The sequence below is a fragment of the Heteronotia binoei genome, chromosome 5, assembly GCF_032191835.1.
Source record: "Heteronotia binoei isolate CCM8104 ecotype False Entrance Well chromosome 5, APGP_CSIRO_Hbin_v1, whole genome shotgun sequence".
Lineage (NCBI taxonomy): Eukaryota > Metazoa > Chordata > Lepidosauria > Squamata > Gekkonidae > Heteronotia > Heteronotia binoei.
Window position 1 is genome coordinate 89,781,818 of NC_083227.1, and position 27,285 is coordinate 89,809,102.

The 27,285-nt window shown below is 37.6% G+C and overlaps 1 protein-coding gene across 12 annotated transcripts in view; it reads right to left on the reverse strand.

The window, feature by feature from the left end:
- The window catches only part of CACNA1D (calcium voltage-gated channel subunit alpha1 D), a 384,077-nt gene that overhangs the window by 207,026 nt on the left and 149,766 nt on the right, over positions 1–27,285 (reverse strand). For 8 of the 12 annotated variants that reach the window (XM_060239786.1, XM_060239787.1, XM_060239788.1 and 5 more), the window contains exons 5-8: positions 26,025–26,167; positions 22,865–23,017; positions 16,367–16,563; positions 4,187–4,290 (exon numbers count right to left, since the gene is read on the reverse strand). In XM_060239786.1, coding sequence (XP_060095769.1) covers positions 4,187–4,290; positions 16,367–16,563; positions 22,865–23,017; positions 26,025–26,167 — 597 coding nt within the window. Of the gene's footprint in view, positions 1–4,186; positions 4,291–4,702; positions 4,807–16,366; positions 16,564–22,864; positions 23,018–26,024; positions 26,168–27,285 lie in introns of those variants that run through there. The other 4 variants (XM_060239793.1, XM_060239785.1, XM_060239795.1 and 1 more) reach the window with 2 other exon arrangements.

Sequence of the window (27,285 nt, forward strand, 5' to 3'; positions counted from 1 at the left end):
AAGAAGTACTTTTCTCCCTTTCTCACAATACAAGAACTCGTGGGCATTCAATGAAATCGCTGAGCAGTCAGGTTAAAACGGGTAAAAGGAAGTACTTCTTCACCCAAAGGGTGATTAACTTGTGGAATTCACTGCCACAGGAGGTGGTGGCAGCTACAAGCATAGACAGCTTCAAGAGGGGGTTAGATAAAAATATCGAGCAGAGGTCCATCAGTGGCTATTATGTGTTTGACACATTATATATATATATGTGTGTGTGTGTGTGTGTGTGTGTGTGTATAATTTTTTTTGACCCCTGTGTGACACAGAGTGTTGAACTGGATGGGCCATTGGCCTGATCCAACATGGCTTCTCTTATGTTCTTACGTAGACAATGTGTGTGACACAGGTCTGCTCAGAAATCCCCTGATACAATTTACAGACGAGGGATGGCCAAATTGTGGCTTAGCAGCCACATGTGGCTCTTTCACACACATTGCAAGGTTCCTGAAGCTCCCACTGCCTGGCTTGGAGAAGGCATTTGTCTCTTTAAATCACTTCCCCAAGCCAAGCCAGGCAGTGGCTTGAAGAATGCATTTAAAGTTAAAGTTGCTTTCTTTCCACCTCTCCTTTCCTCCCCCTCCCCTCTCTATTTTCCTCCCTTGCTCCCTTGTGGTCCTCAAACATCTGATGTTCATGTCCTATGGCTCTCAAACATCTGACATTTATTCTATGTGGTTCTTGCATTAAGCAACTTTGACTACCCCTGGTACAGACATTCATTATAGAAAATCAATATTCACAAGTGTGGCAGGACCCAATTCAGCTCACTAGCATGCCCCACTGTGAGGCTGCACATGTACTGCAGCACAGAGCAAAACAGAGCCCTTCCACAACCTTTTCAGCTCAGGAAAACAGAGTGGGAGAGAAGGCTGAAGCCTCTTCTTCCCCCATACTGTGTTCCCCAGCTGGATCAAGCACTGGTAAATGTGGGAATGTTAATTGCCCAACATCACATATGTCTGCATGTCCTCTGACCCTGACTCATATCACACAAGCCATCTAGTTTGTCTCTGGGAAGCTCACAAATAGGATATGATGGTGTTGGCTATCAGCTTGTCACACTATCTGCTGTGAGAGGATGCATATTTTGGCTGTCATTGCTAATTACAACAGAGAAACTGAGCCGCTATGAATTTATGTTTGTGGGCTTTTCACTTACTTTTAAGTAATCTTACTGAATAAAACCAAGTTGTGTGTGAGAGAGAGAAAATTTTTTGTCACATCATTCTCTCTATACTAAGCATAGGAGAATCATTATGGAATAAGTAGTTTGAACATCAACACCTTTGTAAGTAGTTCCAGTTATTCAAATAGCTTCCATTTAAACTCTTATTTTTTTCTCACTGTTGTGCAATTATATATAGAAAAAATTATCTTCTTAGAAAGGGAAAATGTCAGCTCATTAATATATATTAACCCATCAACTATTTGCTTCTTTAATAATATTTAATTTATTAAACACAAATGCATAATGTGAAATTTTGCGTATATGCTTTAAAACTCTTATATATGACATGAATCCTTTTCCTGTGTCAGTAAGATTTGCATCTGGAACATGAGTGGGGAGGAAAGTGTCTTCAATGGACAGGTATTCTTCCCAGACTGTGCAGGTATATGTATCTGGATATAAAATACGCCTCATTCCATATTCCATGCCTGTCCACATGGAATGCTATTCCAAATGTAAAGTTTTCCAATTATAATTTCAACCTTTAATCTCCAGGCTGAGAAAGATATTGAGAAAGATTATGTACACTATAATGAGAAAAGAAATGAATGCAGGGCTGTTGACAAAATTAATTAAGTAGATGATGGCCATCTAACTTTTGTGTCCTTCAAATACTGGGGACACATCCTCTACTGTCAACAGACTACTTAATTTAGTAATGTTGACTAAGAAATGACCTCTCTTGATCCTCTATATTATTTTAAATTTAATAATAATAATTCAGTGAAACATTATTTAAAAATCAGTTTCAGCAGCTGATTTTCACATACTCACCCTCAGGGAAGGCTAGATATAAAATAAAAGATCTTCCAAATTACATCTTATCCACATTTTAACAACACATTGGTCATGCAGTTCACAAAAAGAGAGGCAATGCAGAAATGCATGTCATAGAAAACCACAGAATGGAGATCAAAACAGCAGACACTTTCAATACAATTACCTTAAAGCAACTTATCAGGAAATATTGTCATCTCATATTCCAAATTTTAGTTCCTAAGATTCAGGGAACTTAAAACTGTTTTTATGGGGAAAAGAGTGTTGCTTGGAATACATTATTACTGTTTTTGTTGTTATTAGTTAGATTGCAGGAATCTGGTTGTGCTTTGTAAAACTGGATTACCTATAGACTTTTATGTAGTTATATGAATGAAAAAAATCACATTTCCTGTGACAAGAGGAATAATATTGAAAGAAAAATGATAAATGAGGACACAATCGTGCCCACACAAATGTCTTAGAGAACTAGGCAGAAGGAAGGTACTTTGCAGAGCAACTCAGCATAACAACTTTTATTTTTATCCATATGACATCCATTACAAATAGCAGCTTTTTAAATTTTTCATGCAAAATTATACAAGAAGGCTTTTCAACACATACAGCCGAACATTTATAAGAGCAATGATAATGGTATGGTAGGATGGGTTTTCCCCAAGTTGCTTCTCATTTTATTTACTGTTTTTTCCTAATGCACCTTACAAATTAATTGTCATTACCAAACGCTGTAACAATTTCTTCCGAAATAAAAAACAAAATGGCACCAATTTAGAAGCAATTTATTACAGCTTCTCCTCAGCCAGCCTTGTTGACCAGGGAAAATGCACACAAAAAAATGCAAATACCACAGCATAGGTTCATTTCAATTTGACATGATCTGGAAAAGCTCCCAGTGTGTTGTACTTTTTCACCAAAGTAGCATATAACTTCCAAAGCAGCATTTAACTTCTCTGTACCTTTTCCCTTAAAACAGTTTAATGTCTAAATGCCCTTTTTTGTTCTGTGGAAATGTGTGTAAGACAAATCCATTACACAAATGAAAGTGGCAAACAACATAAATGAACTTTAGAAAAGTGTAATAACTGAAAGTAGATAATTTTGCAATCGAGACTACAGCTATTAATTAGGGTGTTACTTATTTCCAGAAAGATGGCTCAACCTATTCTTCTGTAAGTTTCATTATCTATGATGGTCTGGAAAACTGACATTACAAGATGAGGAGCAATAAGAAGAAACTTGCATTGCAGGGTGCCCACATAAATACACCTTCCCCTTGTGCATTTATGTATCCTGATGGCACAAGGGGTGAACACTTCTGTCTGATTTACTGTCAGGGAAATATCGAAAAATATGATGATAATGATGCTAGCTTTTTTAGCCTAGGATTCTGAACACACCTTGACTGGAAAACTGTTCCATGAATGGGACCTTCATGTTAAGTTAGCTGACAACTAGCCATGTAGTATCAAGAATGCAGCAGGCTTTCTCTTTGACAGCTGCATGATGGTTTGCATTTCCTCAAATTTTTGTGTCTTTCATTGCCAATAATGGAAGCCAGCTGCATGCATAGTACATTGGATTAAGTTCCATGTCACTAGGAAAGGCCAGCTGGAAGTAGGATGTATGTTCAATACAGAAGGCATTAAATGTTTTGCAGGACTGAACAATGAGTAAGCTTTTTTATTTATCCATTTAATAGAAAATGTGAAGCACCTGCTAATAAGTAGGTGTAACTGAAAGTTATACAAAAGATCTGTATACTTTTCAATACTGAGGCCAGGCTTCCATAAGTGGACAAGAGCCATTATCTCCTTTTTAAAAAGATATATATGCTTACATAAGTTTCACTGATCACTGTGTTCAAAATGTTGTTATCTAATTACTGGAAGTTATTCCCAGCAATGAAGAAATGACCACTTTGTTTGTAAATCTCTGGGGATGGTCAAGCATTGTAAACATAAGATGTCAGCGACAGATAGATACAAGCAAGAAGTTCAGGCATTCAGAGGAGGAAACATTGGTAAAATGACATACCAATCCAAGGCGCATGCAGAAAAGCCATAATGGTGAAGCTTGAGCAAACGCATAGGCTATTTTACACACTGCAGAGGAACATACAAGGTTAATCTAACCGCTTACCCACTAAGTACACCAAGAACCAGGTTAAGTACGAAAAATGAGCCAAGAATGATAAGACTAACAAAATAGATCCATGGCCATTCACATCCTATTGCATCATTAACCTGTAAAATGTAAGGAAATAAGTTATGATTCAGCTATATTCTACATAGCAGAGTCCTTTTTGCAATTGGCAAGTCACATAGGTATCCAAATATCATTTTCTGGTTCTTATGCCAGACGGTGGAAGACAATATTTAAGGGGTTAGAAATTTGATTTTGATTTGTATTACTATTCAATACACTAATTAATAAAACACATATTTACTTTTTTTTTTAAAAAAAGATATGTACTAAGTATAGGAGGTTGCAGTTACCTCAGCAGCTGTTACCAAAAATAAAAAGTAATAAACTCAATGTTTTGTTCTAATTTCTCCCCCCACCCTGCCCAGATTTACATGGTTCTTTATATACCTATGTGATCATGGCAACTGAATGCAGGACTCTGCAGATAGGACGAAAAAGGTGTATGCTTACCCGCTCAATACACCAAGAACAAGATTTAGTACGAAAAATGACCCAAAGATGACGAGACTGACAAAATACACCCATGGCAATTCAAATCCCATAGCATCATTCATCTGCAAGAAACAAGATGATCTTATAGAACCAGTTTACTCGTTCATATGTAATAGCGAACAGTCAGGTAGGAGAAATATTCATACAAGCGTGACAAGATACACTCCCTGTCATTATGATCATAAATAGGTGAAGAAAGAAGAGTATACTGTGATCCAAGCCCCATTCCTACTCCAAATGTATCGTGTGGAATTATTGCAAATTATAAGAAAATATTAGAATGTGAAAATTATTTGATAAATACTGTTTTCTTACATGTTGAACGTCCCATATAGAAAACATGATAATATGTGGAAAGACCCTTCTGATTGATAATGAAAATGACTTTTTGACTTTTTTACGATACCCTGATGTAGATCTTGCATGGCAGGAAAGGAAATAGCAAAGTATGGGGTCAGATACTCAATTACATAGCATGATACAGATTTTTAAAACAACAATGCTTTATGTCACACTTTAATGTCTCCATATCCTGTTCAGCAGTTCACCTCTTTCTGATTTCTATATACCCATTTTTAAATGTCAGACTGCACTTGTCAGCAGTGTATATTATGCCAGTTTTATAGCACTGTGAGCCAGTAAGATGCACAATGTTGGAAGTAGCCAAGGAAGACAGGAGGAGCTAGGTCCAAAGCAGGAATAAGTTGAGTGATTCTTTGACCGCATCTGTCTAAGTTTTGCCCTGGGTCTTCCAAACAAATTTTTAAAAAGAAATACTGAATTATTGATTACAAAGTCCTCTCAAATTGTGTCCCATTTAATAGCACAAGGATTTTAAAGGATTTTCTGCACAATCCTGTGCAGACTTACTCAACTGATTTACTGTAAATGGATTTACACTATTTAACTCTGTATGTGTCTGTACTGTAAATCCAGGACTTTAGCTGCTACAGCTCTGCTTTAGCTGTTACTAAAGAGACAAAAAAACAAATCTGCACAACTTCTATGGACCTTTCCAGATTATAATTTTGTGAAGAAATAAATGCAAAAATATTATTTATATGTTATGAGGATCTAGATGCCTTTTCCCCATAGTGCTTCTATTGATGAAAAATTACATTTCCCCAGTATCGTATCTGAAGTATTTACACTTTTGGAAAATATAATCCAGTATCTAATCCACCAACTGCAGTATATGCTGTTATTTGCAATTCACTGGAGAAGATAGTTATACAATTGTTGGAAAGCATTCATGGCATCAGAACTGATGTGCTTCTCCCATGCTATCACAATTTGCTGAAGTGTTAAAAGTTTATTTTTGATTTCCATTATGTATGACAGCTTTTCCATTATGAATTCTTGGGATATCTACAGATCAACCACAATTCCATAAGAAATATTCAGGGTTACCATACTGGAAAACTGGCTGGGATCTTTTTTTAAGCAATTAAATTTGAAAAAAATATTGATGGAGAACAGAATTCACATTCTGATGCTACAGGATTGTAGACACAAAGATTATATTTGTCATTCCTGCTATTCAGAATCCCTGCAATTAGAAGTATATAATCTACATTTGCAGAATTGTCTACGATCCTGGTTTTTCCCCTTGCTGTTGCTTTTTGTATCATGTTGTCTGTGAAATGAATTTTTGCAGTTACCAATTGTTACCCTGCTGTTCCAGTCAGAATAATACAGTGATTAAGATTTATCACTGCCCCTAATAATAACTGGGAACAAAGTTGGAGTCCAGTAGCACCTTTTAAGACCAACCAAGTTTTATTGAGAATGTAAGCTTTTGTGTGCTAAAAGCACATTTCATCAGAAAATATTAGCAGATGGTATTAGCAGTCCTACATATAGAAGGAGTGTGCAGTGAATTAGTATGCTTTGGGAATGACACATTTATTACTATACTCTACCACCTTAGCATCTTTTATACTTCTTGCGTGGACAGAAATATCTTTCTTACTTATGATTCGTAAGTTTAACTGGCATTTTAAATCAGTAGTACTTTTATCAACATCTAAAACAGTTATGGAAATCAGGACTTTCTGTAATAGTTTGAGATGTTCCAGCAGGCTTTGATGTTTGCTCAGTAGGTCAACTAACTCTGGAGTCTGCTGACCAGTTTCTCTCTCTTTATAGAATGGCAGCTAGTTTCTCAAAACCTTGCTGATTTCAAAGGCTCTGCTCTGGGATCTCAGAAGCTCACAGATCAAGCAGGCTTAAAAAGGAATGCCTTTAGAATCTAGTGGCTTATGAACAGCTTGTCAGATTTTTAACTTCTTCCCTATGCTCTATGGGCTTCAGAAAATAACCAGACTGCAAGCAAACTCTTTCAACTATGCCCTATGCTAAGGGCACTGAAGGTGGGAGTAGATGTTACAGATGTTCCTTGGGTTTTTTCCTCCTCTCTTGCAAAGTCATCAGATAATGCATTTCCCTATCTTAGCTCCAACTGCCAATAAAGTGTGGTGGACATAATGATATCAAGTCACATACTTAAGAATGCTAATACTACACATTATTGGACCTTTTGATGATTGTAAATTATGTATTTGTGGCTGTTATCATATATTCTGTTTTTAAATATATATGCTGTTTTTATTTGTAGTTAGCCACTTGAGCCTGTCAGGGAAAAGCGGAATATAAATGTGATAAAATAAAATAAATCAGGAATAAACAAAAAGTGGCAGCACCAGTAGGAGCAAATCACCACCCTCTCCCAGAGAGAGGCCTTGTATGCCCAGGGAAGGGTATCTGGAACTTGAAAAGTAGGTTTCTGGGAATGGCCAAGCTGTGGAATTCTGGGAATGGCAACAGCTGTGATCCTGGGAAAAGGAGAAGGAATACCTCAACCCCCTTCAATTCCCCATTTTGAGGCTTGGGGAGAACTGCTGGAGACAGCCCAGCAAGACAGCGGAGGACAAGCCAGCGGTGCTGGAGAGGGAGGAGCTCTAAATCTGCTAACCCACATGACTATTACTCCACACAAGTCCTATGATCCTGGGAATAATATTTCATCTCTGTCATCTCTGCATATTGCTCCAGAACCATTTTTTTCAATAGTAAGCAAACCAACCAGTCATTTATAAATAATGTGTTTTTAAGTATTAACATTTGGTATTCATTTTAGTTCATGTTACTAAGTTAGTTCATGTTACTGAGTTTTTACAAAGCATACTGGGAGATGCAGTCCCCACACAATATCATTACTTTATTCTTACTTTATTGTCTGCCTTTCTCACTGGGACTCAAATTGGATTATGGAGTGTATATGTAATTCTGAATATGCGCCTAGATGCAGACTAATACATTCACAGAACATGGCCATATAAAATGATGAAAAATATTTCTAAAACTTGGAAGGACACCCAGGGTTGCATAAAAACCTTATACATTTAAAACACTGAGGGAATTGTTACAAAAAACAAAACAAAACGAGAAGTGTTGTCTGCAGCACAGGCAATGTAAAAACAAAATGATTCTTGGCTGCCATTGCAAAAGCCCAGCTTCTCCCAGGAGGGAACGCTTGGGGGTAGCTCCACATCTCTTGATCTGTTTTCAAGCCCATTGGAGGCTAGAGGCGGCAGAGCCGATGGAGCATGTGGTCTAGAGCACATTGCTGCCTAGTGCTTTCCTTCTGCCAGAGACCTTTTTTTGAGCCAGAGCCCTAGCTAAGCCAGTTGGAGCTGCATTCATGTGCGTTCCTGCTAAAACAAAAACCCTGGATCTAATAAGTAATAAGTTAAGGGATACATGAGCTCACACAAATTATCCTTGTGTGTTAGAAATGCCAACCTCCAGATGATGGTTGGAGGTCTTCTGGAATTACAACTGATTTCCAAGTGATAAAGATCAATCCACATGGAGAAAATGGCCAGTTTGGTATAGTGGTTAAATGCACAGACTCTTATCTGGAAGAACTGGGTTTGATTCCCAACTCCTCCACATGAACCTTCTGATGTGACCTTGAGTCAGTCATAAGTTCCCACAGAGCTGTTCTGCTCAAGAGCAGTTTCTGTAAAGATCTCTCAGCTTCACCTACCACACAGGTTGTGCGGAGGGGAAGGAAAAGGAGATTGTAAGCCGCTCTGAGACACCTTCCGGTAGTAAAAGGTGGGGTATAAATCCAATCTCTTCTTCACTTTGGAAGGTGAACTCTATAGCCTTATACCTTTCCTCCCCAAATCCCACCCTCTCTAGGCTGCACCCCAAAATCTCCATGTATTTCCTCAATTAGAGCTGGCAACCCTAGTTTGCCGTCAAGTTGCAGCTGACTTATGGCAAACTCTTGGGTTTTTTGACAAGAGACATTCAGAGTTGAGTTTGTTTGCCATTGCCTTCCTCTGCGTAAGCAACCCTGGAATTCCTTGATAGTTTTCTATCCTATTCATATCCTAACTAGCCTGGGCCATCCAGATCAGGGTGGAAGAAAACAAACAAAGGGAATTAATGCCCCTGAAGCATCTGCAATGGGTTCTGAAACCATTAATTTTGGTAAATCAGATTTTTTAATCTTCCAAAATACACTGGCCCTGAAACTTTTCAGATGATTCAGGTTCACACAGTCATATGATGGGAAAACTCACAATCTGGAAACCAGTTGTAAGTTTATGAAACAGTGTTCATTTGGGAAGACGTAAGTGATTTCTGATAAGAGAGTTCTAACCTTCTCTGATACTGTATCTGTTAGGAGTCTCATAAATGTAAGGTACAAGGCATCATGTCAGAATAAATTACTTTCAGTTCTGTGGGAATAGTTATCTCCCTGTAAAGCTGTTTAAAATTATTTCTCCCCTTGTGGGCTCAGCATGATATTGTTCACTCAGAACCCTGACATTTAATCATCACATGTCTTCTAAGCCACAGACTTTTCAATATTTATATTTTTCCTCTGATAGTACTATCTGCTTCTTTGAATGTTATTGTGAATGTAATTCATCATGGGCTCTCTTATATTCTCTTATTCAGTTTAGTTTATAATGAAATGGCTGAACATTTCTTTCTTATCCATTACTTTAGTTGAGTGACTATCTAAGACTATCTCTTTTAATTAGCAAAGCACATAATCCATCATAAAGTTCTCTAGCTCTGCCAAAATGCTTTCACTACCCTCCCATTAATTTTTGTACAGTTCACTCAGAATAACTTGCATTGGATTGATAGCTGAAAGTTTTCCTGTACTCATATTAGCATTTAAGTAACTATTACTCCAATTTAACTTTGAAAAACTTAATTCTATCCATAATTTTAAACTTGACATTAAATTATCATGCTACAATTCAGAATTCTTAAACATCAGAAAATGTTGATTTCTTGCCATCTAACAGTGCAGTGTTTACACCAGGGGTGTCAAATGTGTGGCCCACAGGCCACATCTGTCCCACATGGAGATCAAATTTGCCACCTGAGCAACTTCCTTCTCTGGTCTGCTTTTCCAGGGCTGCTGCTGCAGCTGCGTCATACCTTGTTTCCCTCCCCCAACTCCTTAAGTGGCTCTTCGCTTACTACTTACTGCCTCTTGCCTCTCTCCTCCCCTCCCTCACTCTGTCTTACACACAGCAACACAGAAAGCTCCTTGGCTCCTTCATAAGAACATAAGAACATAAGAGAAGCCATGTTGGATCAGGCCAACGGCCCATCAAGTCCAACACTCTGTGTCACACAGTGGCAAAAAATTTTATATACACACATACACTGTGGCTAATAGCCACTGATGGACCTGTGCTCCATATTTTTATCTAAACCCTTCTTGAAGGTGGCTATACTTCATGTGGGAAAGATACAAACACAAGCCTGCCTCTCCCATTCTCTCTCTCATACACCTTCTGCTTGCTTCTCTGGGGTTGCTTCTCTTCTTTGGGAACAGAGGGAGAGAACAATGTTGGACTCCCGTGGCAGATTTAAGACCAACAACGTTTTATTCCAGGTATAAGCTTTTGTGTAAGCACACTTTTTAGGAGGGAGGGAGGGTAGGTGGAAGGCTGGATTCTCATTACAAGTACAATGTACATTGAGAAAATTATTTTGGCTTGTTCTGAAAAGTTGTGTTGTTGTTTGTAAGGATTTCTCTGTCCTACCCGGATTTATTTTCTTTCAAAAAGATCCTAATTAGGAATTAGAACACTTGGACTGGTCCTTATACCTTGGAGAGTGAAGTAATTTCAAATGCCAAATGATAATAGCACACATTGGTAATGAAACAGGAAAACTAGCTCTCAGTTAAGTACAGGAGGATGCAGTGTCTTGAGCTTCATTATCAGATGCAGTTCAGCAGTCCCTCTTTCTAGTCTTCCTTTGAAATTCCTTTGTAAGAGCATTGCTGCTCTTAGGTCAGCAATTTAATGTTGTTGTTCCTGATGTCAGATTTATGGCCATTTATTCTTTGCATCCTCCAGGACAATCCTCCTGAATGGAACTGAGACCTAGATTTCCTGTCTCATTACCAATACTGGTATCTCCATGCGTACTAGCCCTCTGCATATCACACCTAATCCAGTCAAGCCTGCTATTGTCATTCATTTCCAATTCATTCATCCATCCATTCAATCCATCCTCCCCACCAAAGTGGGCTCAGGGCAGGTCAAAACACAAGGGTCATACAATCATTTAAAACTAAAATCATATTAATTTAATTTAATTGTATTATCCTGGGTCTGCTTCAAGTTTTAATTAGATCTCATCAGTGGGATATCAAGATTTCAGGACTGTGCCCATAGTTAATAGGCAGTTAGAGCAGGAGGCGCCAATCATATTAGATGTCCATTGCCCCAGTTAAAAGCCTGGTGGAACAGCTGCATTTTACAGGCCCTGTAGAACTGTAATAGATCCTACAGGGCCCTGATCTCTATGGGGAGCTGACTCCACCAGGTTGGTGCCAGGACCAAAAACTGCCATTCAACATCTGACATCACCTCATGTTCCCTTATATGGCACACAGGGCCCAGCCCAACAAAGCGACATTTATGTCAGATTCGTCCATGAGTTTGACACCACCACTTTACACCTTTTTGCTAACAGGCTTGGAGGAAAATGTCCCATCCCTTTAATAGACGTTTAATGTACGGAAATTGCCCCTAAAGCTTTTCATGGGCATGGAGGCAAATACTATTACCTGGTAAATAATAGGATGCTACATCCATGGAGTCGCAAAGAGTTGGACTTGACTGTGCGACTGAACAACAACAAATTAACCCCCTATTAAAGCAACTGAGCATCTTTATTCTCCAGTCAGGTAACAACCCTATGCTCTTCTAAATCCATTTCAATCCACAGGAATCTTCCAGTGCAAACCAAAGAAGTTCTTTCAGAATCCCACTAAAGTCTTCTCAATGGGGCTTACTTCCAGAAAAGTATTCTTAAAATCCAGGAATACATTACTTGGGAACTCTTGAGTTTATACATTTTGCCAAACTGATTCTATTTTAAATCTTCATATATTAACATAACAGGTACACTCTTCTCCCACCAGGCTGAACAAGATGGGATGCACATAGAGTATACACAGTTAGGGTGTTGAGGTGGTTATGGCAAAAGCAGAGAAAGAAAAGACACAGTAGCACAAATCCCTAAAATTGTTCTCGCATATTTCATCTACCAAAGTAAATAAACAGAACGACATCTAATTTAACTATTTCAGATGTTCATATATCCATTATTTTGATTTTATTTATAGCCTGACTTCACCATCTGCTATGCCCCCTCAGCACACATCTTTGTGTTAAATGTTGATTTGTGAGAGCAAAACAACAATTCTGCATAGTTCCCACTGAGTTCTAAGGAACAAATAAAACAGTTTGACACAGAAAGGGATAAGCAAAACTCAGCTCACTCTGGGTCCCAAGGATAGAAAATGGTTGAGCCTTCAACCTCTTTACTTTTTCATACAAGAGTTAATGACTGTCCATTTGCTCCTGTGGCAAGAAAGTAAAGCACTACTTAGGGACAACACTGTGATAAGATAAAACCTATCCTATCCAGTCTTCAGATGCTGGGTGCCCTGGCTTCTATCAATAGCAATCCCTGTAAAGAGAAGGGAAAGCAGTGTATCTCTAAGTTTACAACAGAGATACATTTTGACCCTTCCTTCCAAGATTTCCTATCATATCATTGGGAAATTAATATCTACTGACTGTGAATCGTTTTGTCTATGCTAAAATCCAGATGGAGTCAAAGTAACACTGATATTCCTTATTGCCTGCAGAGGTGGAAACTAATTGTTAGAACCAAGGATCTAAATGTTTGGAAATGGTGTCCTGATAGCTTTAGAAAGCAATCCTGAACAGGCTGATTAGGAAGTAAAGACCCGACTAGAAGTGAAGGCTTCTTCCTGGCCACTACTAGGAGAGCACTGCCATTTTAAAATCATTTAAAAATTCCACGAGGGCTTGACCTTGATCCAGCCCACAATGCGGTGCTCTTGTTCCCCTCTGCAGTGTGTGTGTCAGTTTCAACACTTCATAAGCTGCAAGGAGGGAAAACTAGAGCACCTCAGCCTGCCACACTGAGGGCCTGATCAGGATTAGGCCCTTGAGGAATTTTTAAATGACTTTTAATACTGGCGGCAGCCTCATGGCAGCCACAAGGACGTGTCATGTCCACTTTGGCTCTAAATCTCATTTTATCCAGTGGGGCATACCGCTAGGAAACTGTTGATGGGATTTCAGCTTTAACCATGACTGCAACCTTGGGAGGAAGCAGCTATTCCCAGCTGTATTAGCATGTATGTAAAAATAGTGGGCTTGGAAGCCAGAAGAGACAGGAACAGACAAAAAAGACGTGTGAACTGTTTGAAAGTGAAATACTTTTGGGTATTGGGACTGGATCTTTCTCTTTCTCTCTGGGGATCTGAAGCAGGAAGTGAACCTGTTACATTGAATGTAGGGTTGCCAAGTTCAATTCAAGAAATATCTGGGGATTTTGGGGGTGGAGCCAGGAGACACTGGGGCGGAGCCAGAAGCAAGGATGTGACAAGCATAATTGAACTTCAAGGGAATTCTGGCCATCACATTTAAAGGGACCACACATCTTTTAAATCCCTTCCCTCCATAGGAAATAATGAAGGATAGGGGCAGCTTCTTTTGGGGCTCATAGAATTGGACCCCCTGGTCCAATCTTTTTGAAACTTGGCGGGTGTTTTGGGGAGAGGTACTGGATGCTATGCTGCAAATCTTGTGCCTCTACCTAACCCCCCCCCCCACACACACAGAATCCCAGATACCCGCGGATCAATTCTCCATTATTTCCTAGGAGAATAAGTCTCCATAGGGAATAATAGAGTTTCCTCCCCTCCCCCCACTTTCTCACTCTCACTCACACACACGCTTAACTGTCTCTGGTGCAAGTGGGCAGCCGTGTTGGTCTGAAGCAGTAGAACAAAGCAGGAGTCTCTGGTGCCTCCACAACGAGGTCTGGAAAGTACAGGGACTACACTGCTCTTTTACACGCACACTCACTTGTCCGAAACGAAAGCAAAACAAACAGAGGGGCTTCACTCTGATGAGGTCTGCTGTTGCTAACCCTTCCCCATGAAGTACTTCCTGCTCCAATTTAAAGGCACACATTTTAAAACCGGACCCGTTTGCAGAAATACATGGTGGCTGTAGGGGAGGGGCTTCCCCCACCGGCCAGCTGGCTGGGGGTGGGGGGAAGCCTGTAAAACCAGAGAATCCACCGCTGGGACCTGAGGATTGGGAAGCCTAATTGAATGCGTGGCTCTTTGTTTCCACCTGTGCTTTGATTGTGCATTTGCAAATAATGTAAATGTTCCAGAGATGCCATATATCTTCAGTACACTGTCCTACAAAGGGAACCAACCGAAGTAACACTGCCTTTCTAAGTTCTTAGTACCTAGGATAGTGGGGAGTGTGCAACAACATAAGTGGCCTCCTTCCAAACCAAACAAAGCCCATCTGTCACAGTGAGCATTACACTTTAAAAAGCAGCCCCCAAAGAATAAAAGCATTAGTGTCAATTGTTTTTGCTGCTCAGTGTATAAACACACTCACAGAATAGTTATTTTCTGTTTCCATGGGAGGCAGAACTACTTTAGGAGATAACGCTACTGGGGGAATAAAGGCATTACTAATTAAATCCCTGCTGGTTGTATAAACACTTAGCATTAGTGCTCTTCTTTTGGCAACTCTTTGGTTACAGAAGCAGTTCTCTGTGTACCATAGTAGCTATTATTTGTAAGAGCAGTTGCTAATGACAATGATAGCTGAACTGGCACACAACGTAAAACTCCATTTTTAAAAACAGTTCTGCATATGAGGATAAAGTAGCTCATCTAGTTATCTGACATCATGCTGCTAAGTATGTTTTCATTTTTAAAAATGTATATACCGTTATGTATTAGGGCATTTTGTTTCATGTCTCCAAATGTATTATATCTCCTAAATAAAAAATACAGCATATACTACCACAAAGAACTTTGATTTTGGTTTAAATGTATATTCTTTAAAGGAATGAAATAGTTAACTAGTAGTCCCAAAGTTAATATTTTGTATAAAACTCTGCCATAAATTTCTTATCACTTGGTTAGATAATATAAAAGCTAAAGAACATTTTGTCCAAACAGCGCTCATAATCCAGCTATTTTGCATAACTGTGATTTGGGTATTGATTGGGGTTCAAAACTCTTTGGCTCTGTTTAGACAGAGTATAATTTGTGTCACAATGGCAACAATCCTAAGTACACTTACAAGAAAATAAGTAATATTGAACTCAGTGGAGTTTACTTCTTAATTGACTCCCTAAGAATGCTTTTTTTATTTCTTGTGAGCCACCCTGAGCCTGCTTTAGCGGGGAGGGCAGGATATAAATTTAATAAATAATAAAATAATAATAATGCTTAAATTGCACTGTAAAATTAAAAAAAAACCCTGTCACATTCCTTCCTTCCCCTAAAAGTGAAAATTATTCCATTGCATAAATGGAAGACAGAGTTATGAGAACAAGGATCACAAGGCTTGCTCACATAGCAGCTAGCCTGGTTTGCCATTATATATGAACCTTGCCTTCAGGGCACTAATTAGAAGCAACTCTCAATTATTCAAAAGGACTTGTAGGTTAACATGCTTAGGGTTGCATGTTAGTCTTGGCATGCATAGTATGAATATGTATATGAAGTTATATATATTGGCCTCGTTAAAAATCTTTAGGAATAATTTAAATTACTACCATAAGCATTCTTGTAACAAGTTCAAATCATTTTGGCACTGCATCAACAGCAGTGATCTTTTCACTGTTAATCGTCAGGAGATGATTCATTGTCCGCTTGTAAGAAAATTAAAATGGGATGTTCATAATCACCCATTTGTGGCATATAGCATGTTTCTCATATAATCTGCAGTCTCCTAATACACCAAACTGTTATCTAAGATGCAAAAATAGAGCTTTTTGAAAAAAAATTACAAAAATTACAAAATTATAACACATGACATTTTAACCCAAGGAATTAAAAAAATTCTGCAAATGGATATCTGCAGCTGTGTTCCTTCCCTTGACTGGCTCATAAAAAATTCTTACTCACAGAATCCATCCAGATAACAGCAGTTTCGCTTTACATGTGGAACTTTATTTCCAAATAAACAGTCAGTATGACCAGCTCCTTACCCAATACAGCACATCAGTCCAACCTTCCATGGTTATACACTGGAACACTGTTAACATCGCAAAGGCAAAGTTGTCAAAGTTGGTTATGCCTCCATTGGGTCCAACCCAACCACTCTTACATTCAGTGCCATTCATGCTACACTGACGTCCACTCCCTGAGAATGCACAAGGTGCAGGATCATCTTCAGCTAATATATCTAAAATAGATCAAAGACATTAAAATGAGAAATCCTCAACAACTTACTACGGAAAAAAGGCATCAAAAGATTAATTATCAGCTTTATTTTCATTTATTTTCTACTCATTATACAGATGTTGAAATCAATAGCTGGATTTGGGGAAAGCAGAAGGTGTGGGGTGGAGCAACTGTTAGTGTGGAATGGATTTTTGTAAACCTTTAAAAGCATAAACTTTGGACTTTAGAAACTGCTTCAGGACTGTCATTTTGATTTCTCATGTACTGGTACTAATAAATTACTTGAATTATTCACATTGAGATATTGCCTAAGTATTAAGTTATTGAACCAGAAAAGTGGCATGAGAGTGATGTGATAACAGTTTCATCTCATGGCACCTCTCCACTTTCGAGCTTTTGTCCTTACAACTACACTCTACTGTTTGACTCCTCTTTGAAAGTTTTTTGAACATACAGAATGCTGGACCTGAATTGGGCTTATGGGGGGATCTGCAGTTTTGATTTTGCTTCCTGTGATGTTTTCTGGTCACTTTTTTCAGAAGATTGTTTTTTCTATTCCTTCTTCTTCCTTTCTCTTCCTTTGAAAATGCTGAACATAACTGAAAACTCTGGACTTTAAGAATTTTATGGTCTCTGCTCTCATCTTCTGGCAAGTCCAGGAACTCCAAAAACAGTTGCTTTTTTCTACAACATCAAGAACTATTACTAAAATTGAAGACTTAAATGTTTGACCAAGTTAAACAAGTTTTGGAGGAACTACTAACAGACAACACCCTTAAGGATCAAAGAGACACAAAGAAAACAAAAGAGAAAAACAGCAGAGAATGTCCAGATAATGAAGAAAAGAAATTACCGCAGATAAAGCAGTTCTATCAATGTTCTATCAATAAATATCAATGTTCTGAACTCTCCTACAAAAAGGTTTAAAGCATTTAATTTATTAAAACAAAAGGCTGATATTGTTTGTATTCAAGGAACTCATATAAAGAAAGAACATGAGCATATTTTGGAAAATAAAAAACTGGGAAAAGCTTATCTGTCATCTGCCAACAAAAAGGGGGGGGGGGTGTTGCAGTCTACATATTAAACCAGAGAATGTCACAGAAGAACTGACAGATCCAGAAGGGAGATATATTATGCTGAAAATTAGATTTCCTGAAGGCAAGAGGAATAATTAATTATGCTCCTAACAATGCTAAAGGAAAATTCTATGATACATTTTTCAAATGTTATTGGATTTTCAAGAACAAATTATGATCTTTGGAGATATGAATGGAGTAATGGACCCAAAAAAAGATAAATTAAAAATGAAGGAAGGCAATTACCCAAAAATGTCTTTCACTATATGGAAATATTATGCTTGACTGATGCTTGGAGAATTATATACCCAAGCTCTAAAGACTACACATTATTTTCTGATAGAAATCAAACACACTCTAGGATTGACATGCTGGGTATCCAAAACATTTATTATGAATTTTTAAAAGGCTTAAATACAACCAAGAATCTTTGCAGATCATAGCAATTTGGCATGGTGATCAAACTAAAAAGAGAAGATGAAGACCAAATGATAATTTATTGCTGCAAGAAGATACACTAAATAAGTAGAAAAGATTTGTGAATTTTTTAAACTGAATACCACAAAGTCTCAATAACTACAACCTGGGAAGTAAGCAAAGCTTTTATGAGAGGAAATTTGGTAGTTATTGCCTCAAGAAATGGAAAGAGAAGTCAGAACAAATCTTGAAAGAGATTTCATGAGCAATAATAAAAATGAAGAAAGACAAACACCAGGCCCAGATGGGTTAACGGCAATGTACTATAAAGCTTGGAAAGAAGAAATAATGTTGCCAGCCCAAATGGTAATAAATAAAATTAAGTGAAGACAAAAAAATTACCTCAGACATGGCAGCAGCAGGCACACATAACTCTGATTTATCCAGTGTTACCCCAGTCTCACAGACAAATCTTATTTAATGTAAATTGCAAACTCTTCTCTTTAATAAAGACAGAAAGGTTAAGAAAATGTATATGAAAATTATACATCCTGACCAAACTGGCTTTGTACCAAAGAGGTTTGTGAAAGAAAGACAATGTCTGCTTTGTGATTGATGAAACTGACAAAAAACTGAATTTATATTTTTAGATGCTGAAAAGGCATTTGACAATCTTCCCTGGACTTTTTACAAAGGTTTTACTATGTCTTGATTATGGACCTAAATTGGAAAATTGCATACATGGAATTCATGCAAAACTCAATGCAAGAATTTTAATTAATGGAATATTAACAGACAGATTTCAAATTGAAAGGGGGACTAGACAAGGCTGTCTGCTATCACCATTATTATTTATCCTTGCAATGGAAATCTTTGCATCTCAAATAAGACAAGATCCCCAAATTGAAGGACTGAAAGCAGATGGAGAGGAATTGAAATGTTATGCTGATGATGTTGCCATGACAATTTCTAATTTACACACAATGCTTCAACATGTTATAGAACAAATAGCAGCATTTGGGTCTTTCTCAGGATTTAAAATGAACAAAAAAAAATCCCAAATTTTTAACAAAGTCTGAAGAGCAACATTTTAAGAAAGCTACAAATCTAGTTCAATATCTGGGTATAAATATAACTGGGCAAAGCAAAATATTCTTTAAAATTAATTATGATGTGGTCTGGAAAAGAATACAATAAGATATGGGGAGATATTGGCTGAATATATTGCTAAAAATAAATTTCCTATTCCAGATGATACCAATCAATGTACAAGAGAAAATTTTGAAAGACTGGCAAAAACAAATAAATATTTTCATATGGAATGGTAACGAGCCAAGAATCAGATTTAAAGTGTTATAAGATGAAGAAGAAAAAAAGGCGTAGTGGTACCCAATGTTAAACTATATTACCAAGCATAATACTTAGTCTGAATTTAAAATTTAAAAATGCGGACTTGACAGAAGGGCTACACAACCTCTTTTGGACAAAGAAAATGACTAGAATTTTGAAAACCACATGTAATTAGAGACATCTTTCTTAAGGTCTGGGATTCTTTGAAAATAAGGATTAGTCCACCAACTTCACCAATAACGTCACTAGTAGATGAATGCTGTGATAAGTGTGAGAGAAAAATCAATGATTTTATATCAGGACATGCTGATATTTTAGGCGTCAGGTTTTTGGATTGTTTATTCCTGTTTTATTGTATTACTATGCCATTAAAGGTTTGTTTGATTGATTGACTGACATGCTGAATTCTCAAGGAGAAATTAAACTGTGGCAAACAGTAAAAGAAGGAAAGAAAATGCAATGACTGATATATCTTCAATTAATTTTCAGACTTAGAGAAGCTGCCCGTGTTTATGGAGAATGGATAAGGGACTTATAAGGCCAAGCTTAAGTTATATACTGCCTTCCTCGATCTTAAAGGAGCGTTTGACTCCATAGATAGAGACTTACTTTGGGACAAATTGAATAAAATGAATATTGACAAGCGATTACTTTTTCTTATCAGAAAATTGCATACCTCAACTACTTGCCAGGTTAAATGCTCTCTAGCCAGAAAGTTAACAGCAAAAATTCCATCTAATAAGGGTGTTAAGCAGGGCTGCATTCTAGCTCCCTCCTTATTTAACCTTTTCCTTAATGATCTAGCACTGACATTGTCTGGCACCGACAGTCATAGCCCTAAACTTGGTTCCACTCACATGCCACTGTAACTGTATGCAGATGACGCTTTACTAATGTCCTGCACGCGAGTGGGTTTGAAGCGTCTTTCTAACCGCTGTCTGGAGTATTTTGAATCTAATAAGCTCCAACTTAACTTTGAAAAAACCAAAATTCTTGTCTTCTCAAGAACTTGGAAATTATTCAAATGGGACTTTAATGGAAATAGAATAGAGCAGGTTAGACACTTTAAGTATCTAGGTATTCATTTCCAATACAATGCATCTTGGACTGTTCAGCGAAGGTCTGCAACTAATATGGCTAAGGCCAGTGTCCAGGCTCTCTGTCGTTTCTTCTACAATAAGGGGAATCAATTTGTGTCGGCTGCTCTGAAAGTTTTTAAGGCCAAAACATGTGCGCAACTACTATATAGTATGCCATTATGGATTGGTGCGTTTGATTATTCCTTGGAACGCATCCAAGCCAAATTTCTTCGTAAAATTTTGGGAATGCCATGTTGTGTGCCTTATGCAGCCCTATGCCTAGAATCGGGGCAGGTCCCACTTGAAACTAGGGCATGGCTCTTAACTGTTAAATATTGGTTGCGAATACACTATAACTTCGATCCTTCCAGTCTTATCTTTCAAATGCTCTCAGAATCTAGTTACTCTAATTGGCTAGACTCCATCGAGAAAAAGATTAGCACTGTTGGTTTATCTTTAGAGTCATTATCCATGCTCTCACAAACAGAGGCATTTCGTATGATTAAAGTCAGAATTCTGGATATTGAATTACAAAATCTCCACAGCGCCGCTAATAAAACTTGTTCTCCCGTGAGTCTAGGGTTTTCGTTTGATGTTGGCCATATGGCTTCCTATCTCTATTCTTTGCAAAGTCCTCAACAGCGTAGGGCCTTTTCATTGGCAGGATTTGATGTTATGCCATCAGCAGTTTTATATGGTAGATATCACAACATACCCTACCCGGCCAGACTATGTCCATGTAAGTCTGGATCTACTGAAACCATTTCACATATTCTCCTGTAAACACTGCCTTATTTCTGTACTGGGCCAAAATGATTCATTAAGACAAGGAACAGTTTTGTTGTCCCATTTAACTGTGATCTTATGTAAATGTACTTTAATCCTGATGTCTAGTATTTTAACCTATTTTCTGTTTTTCAACCCATTGTTCTTTTAACCTGTTTTTACATGCCATTAAAGGTTGATTGATTGATTGATTGATTGATAAGAGACTTAACTGATTTTGAAAACATAATTACTCAGCGGAAAGATCACCTGCTAGGATGCATTTACAAACGTTTACATCAATATGATACAGAAACTGAACAAGTTAAAATGCACATGCTTAAATGGACTCAAAATTTAGGATGAGAAATAACATTTCAACAATGGGAAAACTTATGAATGAGAGGCACAAAATTTACTGCAAGTCAAGCATTGAGAGAAAACTGGTATAAGATGTTCTTCTGATAGTATATAACTTCTAAAGATATAAAAAATATGGACAAGAACTATATAGAGTCCTGCTGGAAGTTTAAAGAGGCAGAAGGTACTTTTTACCATATGTGGTATATTTGTAAAAAGGCAAGAAAAATGAGTGATTTGTATTAGTTATTGAAATGCTGTCTCCAATTTTAATAATCAGCACAAAGATAGCTTGGGCAGTAATATAACTGTATTAACATAACCAAGGTTGTCATAGATAATATAATGGTATAAATATATAAGCATTTTCTGAAATTATGCTACACTCCTTGAAATAGTCCTATCTGAGACCATAAAAGTTAATGTTGACATATATATGAACCTATTTTATCATTATCTTTTATTTTTAGAAATGCTCTCTAAAAGTACTCTCTAAATTTGTCTATGATAACTGCAGTAATACTAAGATGCTATAGACCATGTAATGGAATAATCAATGTTAGTAATAGTAACTAATGGTAATAAATGTTAGGCTTTCATAATAAGCATAGTATGTAGGAACTACTGAATATTATGTATCTTAAATGTTTATATTACATGTTCTATATTTACTCTGTTGTTCATCCTTGTGATGATTAAGTAATAAATACAACTCCTATAACTCCCCTTTGTCCTCTTTCTGAACCCCAGTTTTAATTTATAATAATAAAAAATCAGGACTTAAAAAGGGTGTGACTCTGCTTAAAACTGCACAGAACAAAGTTTGAGTTCAGTGGTGCCTTTAAGACTATCAAAGTGTTATTCAAGGTATAAGCTTTTGTGTGCACTGCTTAGTCATTCACAGTCCATAGTGCCTAACAAGACTGTTGTAAGGTAAACTGGAGAAGGGAAGCTCCTGGGAGAATGGCAGAATAAAATGTGATATAGTGAAGAGAATGCTGGAGCTTATGAGCTCTCATTATGAGAGCTCACATTTTGCCCAGCTCAGCAAACCACAAATGATGAGTTTTCTATGCTTCTATGGAATGTGCAATTTATCAACCAGCCCCAGTTTTTTAATTCTGAATTCTCAACATTAGCTTGAAAACCAATACTTATACTAAATTCAATATTTTAAAGTTTGCATTTTACAATGTTCTGTTTATGATGCAACAGTTTGGTTCCTTTTGTAATCAACAATTTCTTTACTCACCTGCATCATCAAAATAACATGATTTGTGCATTTTTCCAATAAAAAGTTCCAATCCTATAATAGCATAGATTATGATTACAAATAATACCAAAAGGGCAATATGGAGCAAGGGAACCATGGCTTTTATAATGGAGTTCAGGACAACCTGTAAACCTGTTAAAAAAAAAAAGCAGGAACAAAGATGGTGATATTGTTTTGCAGACACATAATTAGAAGCTGCTAATATACAAGTACAAGCAAAGGCCATTACCACAAGAAATAAAATACTTCAGAAAATACATACATCTAACATGAATTTGCCTGTTTTCATGTGACACTGAATCATTTTGGGGAAATGGAACTAGCACACAAAAGGACCTAGCAAAGGGGTGTCAAACATGCGGCCTGGGGGCCGAATCAGGCCCTCGGAGGGCGCCTATCAGGCCCCCGTGCAACTGGCTGTCATCTGCTTCCTTTTTCCTATTTCTTGCTTCTTTCTGCATAACAGCTTGCTTTGCAAGGCTTGCTCAATTGCATAGGAGCTACAGAGCAATACCTACTTTCTCCATTGGCTGAGGCTCCTCCCTTGGAGAGGAAGGGGAATAGGCAGAGCTTGTTTTTTCCAGGCTCTCTCAATCACACAGCAGAGCCAAGCTATTCCCCTTCTATTGGTTGAGGCTTCTCCCTCCTCTGTCCCCTGGGGAAGGAAGGAAAGAGCTAGAACTTCCTTTGCCCAGTTCCCTGGATCCCATGGGAGAAATACAAAGAAAGCACCTTTAAGAACAATGAGTGCTAACGTTTTAAGCATATTTTCTTTAAATTGTGTTTGCCTATGTCCTTAATAAAGTTTATATCTCTGCTACCTAATCTTACATAGGTACACACATGGCCTGGCCTGACATGGCCCAGCCCAACCTGACATGGCCTGACCCGAAAAGGTCTCATTTATGTCAGATCTGGCCCTCATAACAAATGAGTTTGACACCTCTGACCTAGCATAAGAATTTGGAACGTCTCACTTTTGCAATATGTATACTACAATTTAACTACAAAAGAGTCTCAGAGTAGTGTGTCTCTGATCTAACAGGGCTGCAAAAGCTACACAAAAAAGTTCATGCTCAGAGTAAGTACTATGAGCTCAATAATCCAAGATGCTTAGTTGGTTTGGGAGGGTCATTTTGGTGAGCTTTGTTGTTGCTTTTTAAATTATCTGGCCACTTTGTTTTTAAAGTGCTTAATAAAAGTGTTCATACAAAATTAGAAGTATTGGTCTGCTGACAGTGAGTTTTTTGCATTTGATCAAAAAGCTTTCTCTCCACTCATGGCATAATTCCCACAATTGCTTGATCCTCCATTGAAGTAATTTTGCTAAATCTGTACCAATTACCATCATTTCCATGGAAACAGATTATGTCTAATAAACACAGCATTATGACCTTGCTTCTGGATCAAATGTTAAATGCAAGAGATGCAAAAGAGAGGTTTCATTCAATCCAAACCATCCTCAAATGACAGCAATGAATGAAAACAGAAAGGATTATATATAAATCCACTTGATTCTGTTGAATTGCTCCTTTTAGCAGTTCTTCCCAGTTCTAGCAGTCCAGTTTTCATTCTCTAGAACAGCAGTCTACACACTGTTCTCCTAGGAGCCATTTTTCAGTAGCTCTTGTATTAGAACATCACCATTTTTCTCTACATAGCTGAAAGGGCGTACACCAATTTCCAAATGAACAAGGAAAGAGATCAAAAAAATCACCATTCATTTTTATTGTTAGCAATAAAGCAGAAAGGAAATATAACTGAATGAAATACATTACTAATGTCTGGAAGACTAGTTAGAGAACCAAGGAGACGGCAGAGGTGGGAAGAATTAGGAAAGAGAAGATTATGTAACTGACATAGAAACTTGCCAGTCATCAGAGTCAAACATATAATTGTTCTGATGCATCTGTTCTGCAGTGTTTCACAATCACTTCTAACTCAATAGCTTGAGGGCGCTTCTTTGATTATACAGCTACTTTAGATTCTAATCCTATTTTTTTTTATTTTTGTTGCACAATTCTTTGTAGTGAAATGGTACAATAATACAAAAATATAATGTGTTTTAAAATATAATAATGAAAATGAATGGGTGTGATAAGGAATAAAATGGAAACAAATTAAGTGTAAATAAATGAAAAAAATACCTCCATTGTTCATTGATGGATCATTTAATGCAGGATGACAACTGACTCAGCAAGCTTGATCACTACCCTGCATGCAATGAGTGCCTAACAATGGATCCCAAAATCCAGATTGTGATAGATTCATAAGTCTCTTTTGCACATTTGTTTATTTACTTTGTTTAGAGTCAGCCTTTCTCACTAAGATTCAAGGAGGACTACACAATATCAGAATACAATCAATAGGATGTGACATCTGATAAGCAACAAGAGGTGATTTGCTGAATGAGGGTACTCTGAAAACAATTGCTCTAGAAGTGTGATATTATGAAGGGTGTCAGAAACTGAAAGGAAAGTGAGTGCCTCAAGGTGACCCAGTGTTTGATTTGAGGTCATTTTCTGGAAGGAAATAATTCCACTACATGAACAAAGTAGCAGCATGGGATTTGCCTTAACTGGACACATGTGGTGCTGAAAATTGCAGTTGTGGGTCTCATTCTCTTCCATACCTTTCCACAGCCATTCATAGGACCTATACATGTCCTTGTATAATGAAATACTGTGTTTTCTCAGACTGCAGCAGTGGCAGTTAATGATGCAGAACAAAGGCACAGAAATAGAACAAAGTTAGAGTCCAGTGTCACCTTTAAGACCAACAGAGTTTTAAGGTATGAGCTTTCATGGGTATGCACACTCCCCAAATGCAGTTTACAGATATAGATGGGTAACAGAACAAAGTTGAGTCCAGTGGCAACCTTGAAGACCAACCAAGTTTTATTCACAAGTGACAAAGTGTGCTTGTACACAAAAGCTTATACCTTGAATAAAACTTTATTGGTCTTAAAGGTGTCACTGGACTCAAACTTTGTTCTGCTACTTCAGACTGCCTGAATCTATGTCCTCACATTTAACTCTCTAAAAAAAGGAGAAGACTATTGTCTGGGAGAAAAAGCCAGCCTCAATGTTTAAAAAATGTTTTTCGTAAATGCAGTGAAATAATTTGAGAAGTGACTTACTGGGCACTCCTGATACAAGCCGCAGAGGTCGCAACACACGAAAGGCTCTTAGGGCTTTTACATCAAAGCCACCTGATTTACCACCTGAATGGGTACCTCCTTCTGCTTCTTTGGTTAATTGTTCCAAAATGACACTAAACAACCTGGTGAACAAAATAAAAAATATATCATCGTCCTCCACTTAGAAAAAAATATAGACTTTTTGCATTGTATACTCCAGAAAGCCCTTTAACTCTAAGGTTTATATATTAAAATATCAAATAATTCAAATAATTCCATGATTGTTTAAAAGGTAACTTGTGATTTTTCTGACATGGTATGGCCCACTATTTGTTTCCAGCATCTTTTAGCTTGAGTGTGACCAATAAGCCATTCCCTCTGCATTTTCAACAGCACTTGCTTTAATGTTGTTTATTGATGTGATGTAATCAATCAAGAGTTGAATATCACATTATGACTAATGTAAGTGACAGCTTTTTAATGTTCACAAACAAAGTTTAAAGAAGGGTTGATGATCAAACTGCATACCACACTTCAGGACTGGTGGTACCGAGCTTTTATTCCATACTATGGGATTTTGTCTCCATTTCTATGTAACAATTAATTTATATAATAAATGGATGGCGGCATTTCTGAAATAAGTTTAGACACTTAGCACTATCAGGAGACTGTGGAAATGTGACAGGAGCCAAGAAGGAAATATTGGAAAGGGTATCTAGAACCATGGGAAAAGATGTATTAGGATACAAGGATCACTAGCAGAAAGGCCTACCAGGACATGTCTGGACTTGTCCAAATATTGGCTGATAATTACTTGCTATAAAAGAAAGCTTTAGCTTAGCTGACAGTTATGATGCACATATAGAAGAAAGAGGAACTGGAAAGTTGCTACACCACTCAGCGAGACCAGCAGCAGCGTGTGGTTAAGCACAGATGTTTTGTGGTTTAGATTGCACAGTTCACTCTAAATGGAACTGGTGGATATAGATGGTTGCGAATCTAACTGAAGGCTTATATCAGATCCCTTGAGAACCACAATGAAGGTCTACTTCAGAGTAACCAGTCCTTGCTTCAATGTAGCCCATGCAAATGTGTAGATGATATAAGGCCTGCGCGCCACCATGATCGTTGCTCAGATGCCCATCCTGGTCTGAGCCCGTACGTATGTATCAAATAAAGCTTGGCTGTTTTTCCTGATTTCGCCTCAAGCCTCTTTGTCATAGCACCTGCTTTAATTGACAGAACAGGCATTTTTCCTGCT